Here is a 14,519-nt window from a genome sequence, read left to right as displayed (position 1 = left end):
TACAAGCTCGCAGGGGACAAATTATTTTCAGTGTAAAATACTCCACTTCTACTTCTGATACCATCTGTAAAGTCTCTCATGCTCAATTACTTGAAAAATGTCTTGAAAATGTCTTATTATATCATAACTGTGCTGTCCACCAGACATTCGGCATTTTTTTTTATTTGAAATGTCATGGCCATTTTTTATTTTGAAAATCTTCTCTTTTATTTTATATTATATATATTTATATTTATATTTATATTGTTAACGTTTTTAAATTCCTTTATTAAATATACTCTTGCGATAAATAAACAAATTAAAAGAAAAAATAAGTCAAATAGTAAAATTTTGCAGATAGACAATAAGATGAAGCGAGTGTTTGTCCTTCTTCAAATATATTGTATTCAACAAGAATATGCAGGTGATTTGTTTGTAAAATCAAACAATTGGAAATGTAGATCCTCAAAAAAATGCATTCAATGAATTAAAATTTTGAAAAACGGGGAAGTTAAATAGATATTTGTGAACTTTCCATGAACAGAATAATAATCTCCAACGAGTTTGATCATTGATTAATCGTTGAATACATTTATCAAGCCAAAAATGACGGACATTTACTCGTTTTGCTTCTCTTTTACAGATTTTATCATCAATGTAAATTGACGAGCTCTGAGTATTGAATTATTATTCAGACGAAATACAACTTCTGACATTTTGTAAGTCTGATACGTCTACTTTAACCCTGAAATTTCCCATTTTTGATGTTTTACTGTGGAATTTACACAGTAAGTATTCATATTACATATTTCATAGACAGTATAGGGCTATAATGGTTGTATTGCTGGTGAGGAATTTTTGGATAATTCTACAATTGTTCCACCTTATTCCATAAAAAGGTCAATGTAAAACTGAGAAAGCATAGTTTCCAGGTGAGGTGGAGTTGCTGATTGAGGGAGCTTGTCGGGTGAAACTACTGTTATATAAAAGAGAAAAATCTGATTGGATCAATAAACACCACGTAACCACGCTCCCTTTCCTCCCACTTGTTTGTACTTCCAGTTCTTACTTGACGTTTCTGCCCTCCGCTGGAGCTCCTGCAGCGGTGAAATAACTCCGTAAACACGACTTTAGTTTGAATTTACACACTGAGAGCACAAAGTTCAGGTAAATAAAATGAGGAATCAGAAGTTGCAGATTTGTGGTGGTTTGAGTGGCACGTGTTTTTACATCTGTCTCACAAAATACCGCAAACTTCATGTTTCTCTGCAGGCGAAATACTTTTAAATCCTGTGCAAAGGTTTTCAGTCTCAGCCATGTTTAAAGATTTTACGAGGAAGTTGGCTGTCTGGTTATGGAAGATTTGTATTTTTGCAAAGCATTGTCATGATGTAATACTTCAAAATGCGGCATTTTTTTACTTCGCAGATTAATATTTAATCCATCATAATTACTATGAAAAACATCAGTAATACTAATAAAACAAGATAATAAAACACTGTGGAGGAGCGATTCTTCAGTATTTAACTTTTTCCTCTCATTACATCTGCTACTTAGTTCTGAACGCAGGACTTGTCCTAATATGTTTTACTTAAAATACTGTTACTGCCAGCTGGGATATATACTTGCAGTTAAACTAAATAATACATTTTCCAGCTTATGAAATTACCCAGTTACACATTATACAAAAAGCCATTTCCACTCACAAATATGAGTAGACATTAACAGACTGGCAACAACTGAATCTCAGAGACGAGGGGACTGATTACCACCACTCACACTTTGACACAGTTATGCCAGTCAAAGTATATCTACGCTGTAGTACTTAATGTAAACAGTACTGTTTGCGGGCATTAACAATTTCTATTAGAAAAGTACAAACTTTCAGCCAAACTGGAAAAACTCGCGTTTCTCGGGACTTGACCAGTTAAACAAAGCAGGATCCTGTATATGGTTTTTATTTTTTTCCATGCAATGCGCGCTGAAAGGTAAGGAACGAAGGTCTAAAGTTCATCTCTGACCAGCTCAGCAGCAGAGTGCGTGTTCACCCTCGGGGCAGTTGTCAGGTTGGATATTTAACTCTGCTCCTCCATTCTTTAAAGACACAGATGCGTTTATGTATTTCAGTGTTTGATCTCTACTCGTAACTATTCCTAAGCTGGACAGGACCACCAACATGTTCAGAGCACGTGTGTGTGTGACAACGATACGGCAGCTCGTACAAACCGAGGGGATACGATGCCTCCGTGTGCACCGGAAACTTTCCGGTTTGCAGCGTGCTGTGGGTAAGAATATATAGTTTGTTTTTTGTTGCATTTTTCATATCTGGAGCGCTTGTGTCTGTGCTTTGCTCAAATCTACTGCTGATCAAATGAAATAGTGCATATTTAAAACCGCAGGTCTGGCTGTGTTGTATCTGTTTTACCCTGCGGCCTATGTAGGTGTTTTTTTTTTTTACATTACATTTCATTTATCTGACGCTTTTATCCAAAGCGACTTACAATAAGTTCATTTCAACCATGAGGGTACAAAACCCAGAACAACAGGAATCAAGTAAATACAATTTCTTCAAGAAAGCCAAACTACAAAGTGCTATCAGTAAGTGCCATTTTAAGTGCTATTAAAGTTCTGCTGTTCAAGGTGAAGTCTGAAGAGGTGTGTTTTTAGTTTGCGGTGGAAGATGTTCAGAGTTTCTGCTGTCCTGATGTCGGTGGGGAGCTCATTGCACCATTTAGGAGCCAGGACAGCAAACAGTCGTGATTCTGTAGAGTGTTTAGCTCAGTGAGGAGCAACAAGCCGATTGGTAGATGCGGAGGGAGCGGGCTGGGGTGCAAGGTTGGACCATGTCCTGGATGTAGACTGGATTTTGTGGTTTCTGCCCCAGTGCGTCTTTTATTTCATCAGTTTTGGTGGATATTTATTCGTCTTCTGATACTTGATACAGAAGCTGACACACTGACGTACAAGCATTTGAAATAGTTTATCTTTTTTTTTTTTCTGTTAATAAGTTCTCAATCGTGCTTCTTTTTTACCTGCAGGTGCAGCTCGGTGGAAGAGCAGCGCTCAACAAGCCCCTCTGTTGACGGCCGCTCCTGTTCGCGCCCTCGCAGATGAACAGATCAGCGTTAAAGGGAGTTTCCTGCCCCCCCGCGCTCCCGTCACGGTGTGCGCACGGATGCACAGCGAGGATGGCGACCTGTGGGAGTCATTCGCCCATTATAACACGAATCAGAGCGGCAGTGTCAACTGTGAGTGAAACAAAGTTGTTTTTATATATTCACTGATGGATAAAGTTGAATTTATACAGATAAATGAAAACAACTGACTGGTGGAAAGTTTCAAATTTAGTGTGAGATTTAAATATTGAAAATGATGGCTAAACTGCACTGCCTCTCACCTTTTTATCATATTTAATGTCATATTTTGGACTCTGCAGAATGTATACAATCACTTAAAAATATGATTCTATTATCATTGTGATATAATAAAAGAGAAACTGATTTCATTAAGCAAAACACATTTTTTAGTTTGTGGGTTTCATTTGCAAGTTAATTATTATTGATAAAAGTCACAGGTTAACATGTAATGTATGTTCTGTATTTTTGTCTTCTCACTCTGTCTCCTCATTAGTGACCAGTGATCATTCAGTCGGGGGTTCGTATTCTGGCTGTGAACCAATGGGACTCTTCTGGGGACTGCAGCCGGCTTCTGGAGGAAGAGAGGGTTTGAGGCAGGTGATGAAAACAAGATGGTGGAGAGCCACAGGAAAAAATACAGTTTGTGGCATCGAGACCACCTGTCCCCTTATATGTCCCCTTTTGTGGTAATTCCTGTCACTAATGAAGTGTTTAGGCTGTTAAACACAACACAGAAGTCATTTTAAAGTCATATTTTCCAAAAATGTACAATCACAGCTTGACTAAAACAATTAGCACTAGAAGGTTGCTGCTACATCCACTCACTGTTTATCAGAAAAGTAAATCTCTCATTTGAAGAGTTTCCTGACAGAAATTTGCTCTTTTTTTGTGATAGACTGAGGAAAAGAAACATGGAGACTCCCTACACCGTGCACATCTCCCTCCTGCAGGGCCACGTGTCACCCAGCGAGGAACCGATCACGGAGCTGGCAGCTGTAACCACTGAACGCTGGTACATGGCACCGGGCGTGAAGAGGATAGAGATCCGTCAAAATGGACTTGTGGGAACGTTATTCTTACCTCCTGGTGAGTTTGCTTTCACACGGTGTCGTGAAAAGGTGATGGATGTATAATAATGGCATCCACTAACCAGCTGTACCACTGTACTGACTTCCTGCAGGCCCCGGGCCATTTCCAGGCATGCTGGATCTGTGGGGAATAAGCGGAGGACTGGTGGAGTACCGCTCCGCCTTATTTGCATCCCGAGGCTACGTCAGCCTTTCTCTTGCCTACATCGGACACAAAGATTTACCCGGTCTGAAAAACCGCATCAATGTTGGCGATTCATATTTCATGGTAGGAAAAGGTGCCGGGTTGACTTTGTTATGTTTCTTTCTGCAAAGTGGACATGTGTCACTTAAAAAACTTTATCTTTTATTATTCCTTGACGTGTCTGTTTTATTCTGTTTGGACAGTCAGCGTTGCACCTACTTAAAGATCACCGCCAGGTCGACGCAGACAGAATTGGGATCATGGGTCTCTCATTTGGAGTCTACCTGTCTCTTCGCATCGCCACTCTGACTGGTGCTAATGTACGTCACAAAAAGTCTGATTATCACAGAACTTTTCGGACTGGCAAAATTAAAACTACACTTCACCAAAACAGCAGACAGTGAAGTGATTTTTTTTTTTTTAATTTTCTAACCTTTATGTTTTGTAAAATTAAGTTTGCATTGCCTTGTCCTCCTCTCCAGCCATCCTGTTTGATTTGTATCAACGGCCCAATAGGAAGTACGATTAAGATCTCCGACGCAGATGGTAAGATTCAAGACATTACAGGGTAAGTGGCTCTTAATTTATCGTTTTATTTATAGGAGATCATTATTATTATGGACTAATTTCTACTGAAGTCTCACAGAAAAACAGTTAATTCTTGATTTAACTGTGTTATTGATTTATTTGTAGAAGAATAGATTATCTGGTAAATAACCTGGATTTTATGATTTTAAGAAGAAGAGAATGTCGATCACTGAGGTTATTTTCAACAGCTTCAGCCAAAGAAATGATCCACAAATAATATGATTTCTCTGCTTTTCAGTGATGAAAAATATTGGACGTACGGTGATGAAGGCTATGTCAGTTTTCAAAAGCTCTCCTTGCCTGCTAATCTTCCCCCTGAGAGCAAAGTGAAGGTGATGTGACGGACTTAAAAGCTTCTGTGTCTCCCAGCTGCTGCCAACAACACAAATACACACACAACTACACTCACAGGCTTTAATCTGGTGTGTGTGTGTGTGTGTGTGTGTGTGTGTGTGTGTGTGTGTGTGTGTGTGTGTGTGTGTGTGTGTGTGTGTGTGTGTGTGTGTGTGTGTGTGTGTGTGTGTGTGTGTGTGTGTGTGTGTGTGTGTGTGTGTGTGTGTGTGTGTGTGTGTGTGTGTGTGTGTGTGTGTGCAGATAGAAAACATCACCTGTCCTCTGATGTACATCGTGGGTGAAGATGACCTGAGTGCTTCGAGCAAAGAGAACGCAGACATGGTAGATTGTCTCATCTAACGTTTTTTTGTAGAAAAACTGATTAGATATTCCATGTTTAATTGAACTGTATGTAGCATTAAAACAGTCTTTAAGCTACACACATTTTTAGAGGTAGGAGCCTTTAAATGCTTTTGTAGTGTTGTTTTTCAAACACAGATTTATTGTTCGTCAGATTGAGGATTCTCTGAGGTCTGCGGGTAAATCCCAGCTGTTAACCCGTTTGTCGTACCCCGGCGCCGGACACCTGATCGAGCCGCCTTACTCGCCAAACTCACGAGCGTCCCTGTGGAGCGTCAAACCAAAGAAACGTGAGCTTCCTCCAAGAACTACAGTCTTATTCACCCAGACAAATCCTCTATTTCTCATGGCATCTTAATTAGAATATGGTACATCGTGGTATTAAGTGCTGTTTTGTTTGGTGTGCAGTGATCACTCTGTGGGGAGGCCACCCCGCACCCCACGCTGCTGCCCAGGAAGACGCCTGGAAGAAGATCCTGAATTTTATGGAAAGCAATTTGAGATGGTGAATCTCCATCCTTCATAAACAGAACTGTGAAACGCTGCATTTATGTGAAAGAGATTTATATGCAGAGAACTGAGGGAGGAAAATGACATTTGTTGATCTGAGATGTGAGCACCCTCCTAGAACTGGTGTGTAGATTATTAAAGCTTCTTCGGTATCTAACTGGAGAGTTCAAGGGTTTTAACCTCTTGTGTGGTCGTTGACTTTCCACCAGTTAGTTGGAACAGAAGAAGCTTTTCTGATGGAAGCTGAAACATCTTCAGGAACCTCACTAGTCCAGTTGCCTCTCGATAACACTTAGAAAGACAAATTTACTCTTTAGTATTGAGCAGGTTGCCGATTCTCACCGTCAGACCTCTCAGGAAATGTTGTTGCTGTTGCTTTTCTCTCCAAAAGATGGCACTGGTGGATTATCAGAGACACTATGTGCCCTTATTGTACTGTTAATAACGGTTCTTCACATGTTGTCATCATCTGTACATTTTATTTTATGCAACAAAGTCATCTTGTTAACACACTTTAGTCACTCAGTTCCACCAAAAAAACAACAACAACCATGCAGACACTCCTGTTCCTGTGCTGCTCACGTTTTGAACGAGTAAACATGCAAACTAATAATCATGCTGGTTTGGGAGGAAGAGTTCGTGGCACGCCGAGGTAACCATGGCGATGAGGGTGATGAACTCTTTGAAGTCGATCTCCAGGTCTCCATTCTGGTCGAGATCAGAAAACAGCTCATCCAGAGTTTCGTTCTCGTGGAGTTTCTGTTCAGAGGGAGAAAATGGAATGAAAACTAATTATGTTAAGCATTAAAGCAAAAACATCTGCAGCCTTCAGTAATTTGGGTGTTTTACAATTCATCATTTATTGACTGCAAATGTCCCTCCAGTTCTCCTGAACAACCCGATTTTAACTGCATCATATTTGTCTCTCAAAGTAAACACAAAAACGTCACATCCTCATTAAAGTCCATTAACTGTGTTGTTTTTGTGTGCTCATAAATATTTTAAAGACCCATAACTTACCAAGATGAAATGATTCATCTCGTTGTTGATGAGCTCTTTGAGCTCTGCTTTCCTCAGCTTGCACTTGTGACCCGAGTATTTGTGGAAAGCTCGAATGATAGTGACCATGCTGTTCTCCAGGTCTGACATGTTTTCCTTCGACGCCTGTAAGCAACAATTTAAATCAGATCACGGTTCACATTTTACTCCCACACAAGGATCTCGTCATAGAAATCAATACTTTTTTGTAGGTTATACTCATGAAATTCACCGGATAGACGCATCAGTAACCGAGAATATTGTTTTATTATCATCTAGAAATGACGTCCAAATAAAATAAAATATGATTCAGTCTTTCTTACCTCCATCTGAAGAAGCTGCTCTGTCTCGTAAGGATCCAACTAAGTGCGACCGAAGGCTTATCTAACAGTGTATGGTCTGCCTCGCCCAGTGTACACTTAACGGTATTGATCAGCCACGCTGAGGCTTCTCATCCACCATCCACGACATAATGCACAACTAATGGAGATCAGTGGTCAGAGCTTTGAGCAAACACCATTTGCACTTAAAATGCTATTTGCCTGCTGTGTGCAGATTGTGTAATGTGAGCATTTTCGTATCTTCATCTGCCACTTATTGTTTGTTCACACAACTTACGTGAGTGTTCACATGTTTTGAGTATTAAGTAGTCTTTCTACATTTTTTTTTCCAAGTAATGCTGAACAACGACTTTATGATTATGTGTAACTGCAAAGGTTTAAGTGGCTGAATTTTTTTTTTTTTTAAATGGCTGCAGAATACAATGTTTGCATCTGATGCATGTTCATTCATAAAAGTTCTTTGGACTCAAATAAGGATAGAGAATATTTTAGCTTGTGAAATAATAAATAAGAACTTTTAAATCCTGTGATTGCATCTCATTGTTTGTAAACGTATGAAGCAAAACTTAAGAGAAATAAAATGTTGAGGATGTGCATAGAAGGTTTTGGTAGGTTATTGTACAAAAAAAAAATTGAAATCACTAATTATATCAAAAAGTAAGGTTACAATACCTGCACTGACACTGAAAGTACACGTGTACACACCCTTTAAGTTACAAAACTACAAATGTTTGCCCTGATTTTAGCTTTAACTATAAAACATCTGAGCAAATGACATCATATAAGTTTCATGGAGCTCTTACTATATGGCTTCTGTATTATTGCTTTGAACCACACTAGGCTCTCTATTTGTGGTCTCAGTATCTCTTAACAGGAAGTCGTGCTGGGGCGGGGGGGGGGGGTATGGCCGATCTCTGGCTTCCCTTTCAAAAAAGTTCTACAAGGTTTATTTTACATTCATCATGACAGTCAGAATGTGGTTACAGCAACAACTACAGCAGGATGTGTTTTAAACATGAGCACGTCAGCCTTTAAATGTCAAACACAGTGTGTCTGTGGCCGTGTGCTCTGCAGAGGACAGACAGACTGCTGCTTCTTATTATTGAATCTGTAAATATGATTACTGAGGCTTAATGACTACATTACATCATATTTAAAGTGAATATGGGTTGGAAATGTGCGCTATCAATTTCCTGTCAGAAATTCACCACGCTTATTTGCTCCTGAAAGAAAAGACAAACTTACTCTGTATTATTCACATTATTCACATTATAGGCACAGATTGTGAAGACACTGCCAGAAAATGGACCCTTTAAAAAATAATAATAATAATAATAATTAAATCAAGTAATGGTTGAATAAATAGATATTTTCCTTTTTCTAAAAAATAATTTGTATCATCTTTCATCAATAACAAAACTGATGTAAATCCTAAATTATAAAATGTCACAGTGAAACTGACAGTTTTAAAATGTGTTATTTCTCTGGTTTCATTTTCAGTATTTCGTGTTGAAACAAGTGTCCATGTCCATTTCACATTTGGAGACAATGTTTGCTGTATTAAATGTCAGAATGGGTATCACCAAAAATATGTAAAAAGGAACAGATAAGCTAATAAATATACTGTATATAGCCAATTTCTTTATATTATTTTGTCATTTCTCTTTCAATTTTGCTGCAGGTGCTTGTCCACTTGTTTACTCCTCAGAGAGCAGAATGGATTATGATTGCCATACTGGTATATTATCAGTATAATTGTAGCGTACATTGTGATAACGACACATTTGTGTAGGCTCATCATATGTTTTGTAGAAGTAAAGTAAAAAGTATCGTGTTTGCCTCTGAAATGTTGTGAAATCAAAACTTTAAAGTACTCTGAAAGTCCCGTCTAAATCATTTTAATAGAGCTTAAAAGAAAATCAGAAAACATCTACGTACAGTCCCAAAAAGAAAAAGAGTTTTTGTTTTCGTCATACTATCATCTGGAACATCAATTCATGCTCATTTCCGACCTGAGAAGCTCGGATTTCAAATTGGCACCTGAACGCACCGCGCTACGTTTCCTGTTGTCTGCTCCTTGACGAACACACGCGCCGCGCTCTCTCCGGCTACGCGCCCGTCCGGACCTTGTATTTGTCGGCCTTGATGTGAGAGCACCGTCCGCCCTTCCCTTCCATAGGAGACTCGCACTGACGTAAAGAAACCAGAGCGGACGGATCCCGGCGGTAATTAAGAGCCTTAAAACCACAATTTTCCCGAAAGTCCACGTCCTCTCTGCTTCCTGTTGCTCAAATATCCGGACTTGGTGCCGGCGGCTCTGACGGGAACACAGGGACAGACGACAGGAGATTAAACTGGGTTTGGTAAGGTTTTACTCATTTTCACTGGACCGTTTTTCCACTACATTATCTAACCTCGTATGTGCGCCTGTTTATTTCAGCAGTAATGTAGCTGAGTTAACTGAAACTGCGGGCAGGTACAGGTCAAAACAAATAAAAATAAACTATATTTTGATATTATTTCGGTTTCATTGAAGGCCTGTCTTTCCATCTCTGGAGAACACACAGAGGCTTTAATGTTGTCTTATCATGACAGCTTTCAGAAGTGTGCAGGGGTCACTCAGTAATCACCCTACTGTGCTTTTGGTGTTTTTAATCTCCCACTTCTTTGACTGTAGCATTTTTAAAGGTTTCCCCACTTTATCTTCATTTATTTGTAAATTAGCTTCACTAAACTGTTTCAGGAGGTTTGTGAGCTGCAGACTAGTGTGACTCCATGCTACATCCGTCCCACACACTCTTCTTTTTTCGGAAATGCCCTGTTTTCATTTTCAAGCTATAATTAGCTCAGTGTGTGCAAAGTGTGACTGACCTCCTTCATCTCTTTTTCTCTCAGTTTCCATCCCAGTGTCTTTGTGTTCAAGCATGGCTGATCTGCTGAGGCTGCTGCTCCGGGTGGCTGAGAAGGCCGCCAACGTGGCTCGGGTCTGCAGGCAGGAGGCTCCCCTCTTCCAGCTCCTCGTCCAGGAGAAGACCGGAGAGGACAAGAACAAGAAGTTCGTCCAGGACTTCAAGACGCTCGCCGACGTGGTGATCCAGGAGATGATCCGGCACGATGTTGGCGCTCAGGTGGGCGGCATCTCCGTAACGTACAGGATGAACCAGAGTTTGAGTTGAATTTAAATTGTTTTGCATATTTCTTTCTACAGTTTCCTGAAATGGACGGATTCATTCACGGAGAGGAGTCCAACAAGTTTGAAAACGGGCTTGGTAATCGCTTCATATTACACATAACACACTACGTGCCCAGCAGAAAACGGTTCGCTAAGATTGATTTGAAGATGAGCAGTCAAATCAGGGTGGATCCAGCAAGAACAACATCATCACACAGTTACACACATTTATATCCAGACGCTGCTCGGTACGACTGCAGCCTGAACAGCCACCGAGCAGCTGTACTGGAGAACAGCTTTGCTCAGGAGGACGTCATCAGTCCCTTCAGGAAATCAGACAATTAATGTAAAAGTCAACCAATCTCTGCAATATTCCCCAAATTAAGATTCCTCAATGGAAACTCTGCTGAAGCCATTTAGGCTCAAAGTAAATCTTTCCAAACAAAAACATTGCTTTATGAAAAAAGATGAACTCCTCCTTTACAGTCAGCACGGATCTTCAACTCCTCTCACCATCAAAACAAACCGCGTGTCTAATTTTACCGCAAAAAAACAAAACTACTAAAATATATAATGTCAAAAAAATGCGTTGATTGTTTTGGGCTGAAGAAGATTGAAGCTTCTATCCAATAAAAAAAACTGGTTCTACAAGGTTAACACGTAATAGATACACGGACAACACCACCTGTCATAATGATCTGCACCTGAATCTAACAAAGCCAACACATCAATGCGTCACTGTTCAAATATGTCAGCCTGCTGCAGCTCGCACTGTTTAAACATTTCAAGAAGGTTTCCTGTGACGTGATCGAAGCCTCACCGGCTCTGCGTCTCCAGGAGAGAGCGTGACGGTCACGGTGTGCCGAACGGAGGAGGAGACGGCGACGCTTCTGGCCTCGGTGCTGGACGGCGACCGCACGGCGGCGTCTCTGCTGGCTCGAGCCATCCACCGAGACCCGGCCACCATCGAGGCCAACACGGACGGCCTGGCGGTTCCCCTCAGCCCCTCTGAGCTCGGCATCTGGATCGACCCCATCGGTGAGCGCCTGCTGTTCGTGTTTCATCTCCTTCAAGCACGCTGAAGACGAAGAGAGCTGAACGTTTTTTTTTTTTTACTCTTCACTTTTTGCTTAAGATGCCACCAGCCAGTACATCGAGGGCCGGGAGGAGGTGCTGGAGGAGGGCCACCTGTCTCCTTCGGGTCTGCACTGCGCGTTGGTTCTGATCGGGGTTTACCTGCGGAGCACCGGAGAGCCGGTCATGGGCGTCATCAACCAGCCGTTCAACCACAAAGACCCGGCGGGGAGGAGGTGAGTTCATGCGCCGGAGACAAAACGGGAAAAGTTTGATCACAGGTCACAAGTTTAAACATTCAGCCGTCGGTCGCTGCATTTATACGCAACCTCGTAGGACGCTTTTATTTTGAAAGTCAGAAAATAATGCATTTTCAGTTTCTCTGAATGAGGCTTTCATCATAAAAGCAAATTGTTCTCCCACATTTCCACCACAATTCTTGACTTTATGAAGTTTTTTAAAGTTGTTTTTTTAAAGCCTTTCTATGACAGACTGTCTGCAGCTCAGCCTGATTGAACATCACAGCCTGCAGCCTCCACGTTTAATCTGACGGCCTTCACGTCACATTTGTCTTAAAGAAACGTCAGTAATGTTTTCTGTAAACCTGAACTCGACCTTTCATTTTTTGTCTCCGGAGCTCCTTGTTTTTCCCATCCGTGGCCAGAACTCGTGCTTTAAGCTGTCAAATCATTTTGCAACAGGTTTCAAGGAAAAAAAATGAGCTGAATGAATGCTGACTTATATACCCTACATGTCAAACCAATCATCTTTTATTTAGATGATTGTTAGAAAAATTACTCGGAGGCTAGATTCAAAATCAAACACATCGGACATTTATTCTTGCAAGAAGGAGCAAATACATGTACACTCAAAGAAGGATGTCCAGCAATGCTCAACGTCTCTCCTCCGTAGGGCAGCTTTTATACAGTGTGACAAGCAGTTGACAGTCACCCCCATTTCCTTTGGAACTGCTTTCGTATGGTGATACTGAGTTGGTTGTAGGTCACAAGATAAGGACACAGTGGAGTCCTCAATTAGATACCGAAAAGGAAACAAAAGAAACTTCCCGGAGCCACTTGCAAATAAGATGAGACAATCTTATTTTCTTTCCATCAATGATTCAGACTCCTCGATAAAACTCCTGAACCACCATATAAATAAGGCCGACAAAGTTTCTACTTGCATTTAAATTTCACCTTAAATTCACTCAGAACCAGATTTTAGTGGATCCCTGACAGACATGGTTTATCCAGCTCGACAAGAACGGAAGGCATCTCAGCGAATGGTGAAGTCCTCCAGGCAACTTCACCTGTTTGAGTGAAGACGAGCCTGCAATGGACAGACGTCTCCGCTGAAGTCAAATATTCTGACCTCCCCACTGATTCTTTGCAGCTGGAGGGGAAAGCACTTCTGGGGCGTGTCCTGCGGCAGCGTCAACGTCTGCTCGGTGTCCCGGCCAGAAGGTGGACCGGACGGGCGGCTGTCTGCGGTGCTGAGCTCCAGCGAGAAGCCGGTGGTGAAGGAAGCCCTGACCTCGCTGTGCGGCCCGGACAAGCTCATCTACGCCTCCGGAGCCGGCTACAAGATCCTGTGCGTCATTCAGGGTCTCGCCGACGTTTACGTCCTCTCGGAGGGAAGCACCTTCAAGTGGGACTCCTGCGCCCCGCACGCCCTGCTCCGGGCCCTCGGAGGGGGGGTCGTGGACTTGAAGAATACTCTGCGCTCCACCTGCGGGGCGCAGGATCACGAGACAGAACTGACCTATCACCAGCCGTACACCGAGTGCAAGGGAGCCGACCGCTGGGCCAATCACGGCGGCCTGGTGGCGTATCGAGACTGTTCTCAGCTGCGCAGCATCGTCGCGGCGCTGAAAGGGAAACTGTAGGTGGAAGAGCAGCAGATGCAGTCGGCACACGCTGACGCGGTCGTGGCTGCAGATATGATCGTATTCATGTTTTATATATTAGTGGAGAAAGAAGGGCGGGAATAGACGGTGAAATATTTTAATCGTAAATGCTACTGTCATATTTTGAATCAGATTTATATGCAAATGTACATATTGCAAAGTGAATATCAGGCCTGGGCCAAATCATATCCACCAATTCTGTTTGGTTTTAAGTCCAAGCTGGAGCTGTTAGAGGGTTTGTGCACGACCGGGTGTGTGTGTGTGTGTGTGGGGGGGGGGGGGGGTGTTGAGCTACACAAAATTTAATTAATAAGATTTACTTGGAAAACATTTATTGTGATTCTCACACGGATGCAAGCACTCAAAACTCCAGCAATAGTTGCAGTATGTAGAACAACTTTCACGTTATCTTGTTTCTACAGTATCCAGCTGTGCAGTATTTATTCTTAAAGCAAACCAACCAAAGTCTGTCACTGAGTGATGAAGTTTATCAGCTGAACGCTGCGACTTCTTGTATCAGTTTCAAAATAAAAGCCCTTTAGGTTTTTACACACGGTTTAATCTTGTTTGAAAATAAAAAACAAAAACAAAGCAGGAGATTTTTATGAACTAAACAGTTAAATCGAAAATATGCAGAAGCCTCTGTTGCTCTCAAGATCAGACAAAGTAAACATTATTTGTGAATGTGATTTGGCTCAAACCTGCTCAGCTTTTATTAAATGTTGCAAAGACTTTTATCAGCTTCTGTCCATGTTGTCCCGTGTAGAGTTTGTGATCGTTTAACGAGGAAGCTCTAGTGCTCACTGCTG

The 14,519-nt window shown here is 41.6% G+C and overlaps 3 protein-coding genes across 4 annotated transcripts; 2 read left to right on the top strand and 1 right to left on the bottom strand.

Moving 5' to 3' along the window:
- Positions 1-1,075: 1,075 nt before the first annotated feature.
- On the top strand, positions 1,076-7,981 carry LOC138627485 (bile acid-CoA:amino acid N-acyltransferase-like). 2 transcript variants are annotated; one of them, XM_069709842.1, is made up of 12 exons: positions 1,076-1,146; positions 2,138-2,264; positions 3,018-3,227; positions 3,610-3,709; positions 4,012-4,202; positions 4,297-4,472; positions 4,592-4,708; positions 4,871-4,956; positions 5,215-5,308; positions 5,571-5,651; positions 5,824-5,959; positions 6,078-7,981. In XM_069709842.1, the coding sequence occupies exons 2-12, from the start codon at positions 2,156-2,158 to the stop codon at positions 6,176-6,178; spliced, it is 1,401 nt and encodes a 466-aa protein (XP_069565943.1). In that variant the 5' UTR covers positions 1,076-1,146; positions 2,138-2,155; the 3' UTR covers positions 6,179-7,981. The 2 variants fall into 2 exon arrangements, with proteins under 2 accessions (XP_069565943.1, XP_069565953.1); XM_069709852.1 differs by lacking the exon at positions 1,076-1,146 and having other exon boundaries at positions 1,413-2,260.
- LOC138627499 (protein S100-B-like) lies at positions 6,786-7,802 on the bottom strand. Its single transcript, XM_069709878.1, has 3 exons — positions 7,541-7,802; positions 7,200-7,343; positions 6,786-6,938 (listed from the first exon to the last, which is right to left on the bottom strand). Exons 1-3 carry the CDS (start codon positions 7,544-7,546, stop codon positions 6,786-6,788), a joined length of 303 nt encoding a protein of 100 aa, XP_069565979.1. The 5' UTR covers positions 7,547-7,802.
- Positions 7,982-9,664: 1,683 nt separating the features above from the next.
- Positions 9,665-14,458, top strand: inpp1 (inositol polyphosphate-1-phosphatase). The gene is made up of 6 exons (XM_069709867.1): positions 9,665-9,921; positions 10,454-10,686; positions 10,767-10,827; positions 11,568-11,768; positions 11,866-12,040; positions 13,197-14,458. The coding sequence occupies exons 2-6, from the start codon at positions 10,483-10,485 to the stop codon at positions 13,687-13,689; spliced, it is 1,134 nt and encodes a 377-aa protein (XP_069565968.1). The 5' UTR covers positions 9,665-9,921; positions 10,454-10,482; the 3' UTR covers positions 13,690-14,458.
- Positions 14,459-14,519: the final 61 nt, after the last annotated feature.

The sequence above is a fragment of the Brachyistius frenatus genome, unplaced genomic scaffold (assembly GCF_029030835.1).
Source record: "Brachyistius frenatus isolate BFR_SWC_R1_liver_20210118 unplaced genomic scaffold, ASM2903083v1 Contig_4, whole genome shotgun sequence".
Lineage (NCBI taxonomy): Eukaryota > Metazoa > Chordata > Actinopteri > Embiotocidae > Brachyistius > Brachyistius frenatus.
Note: the sequence above shows the minus strand (reverse complement) of the source record. Positions and strands in the feature narration are given on the sequence as shown.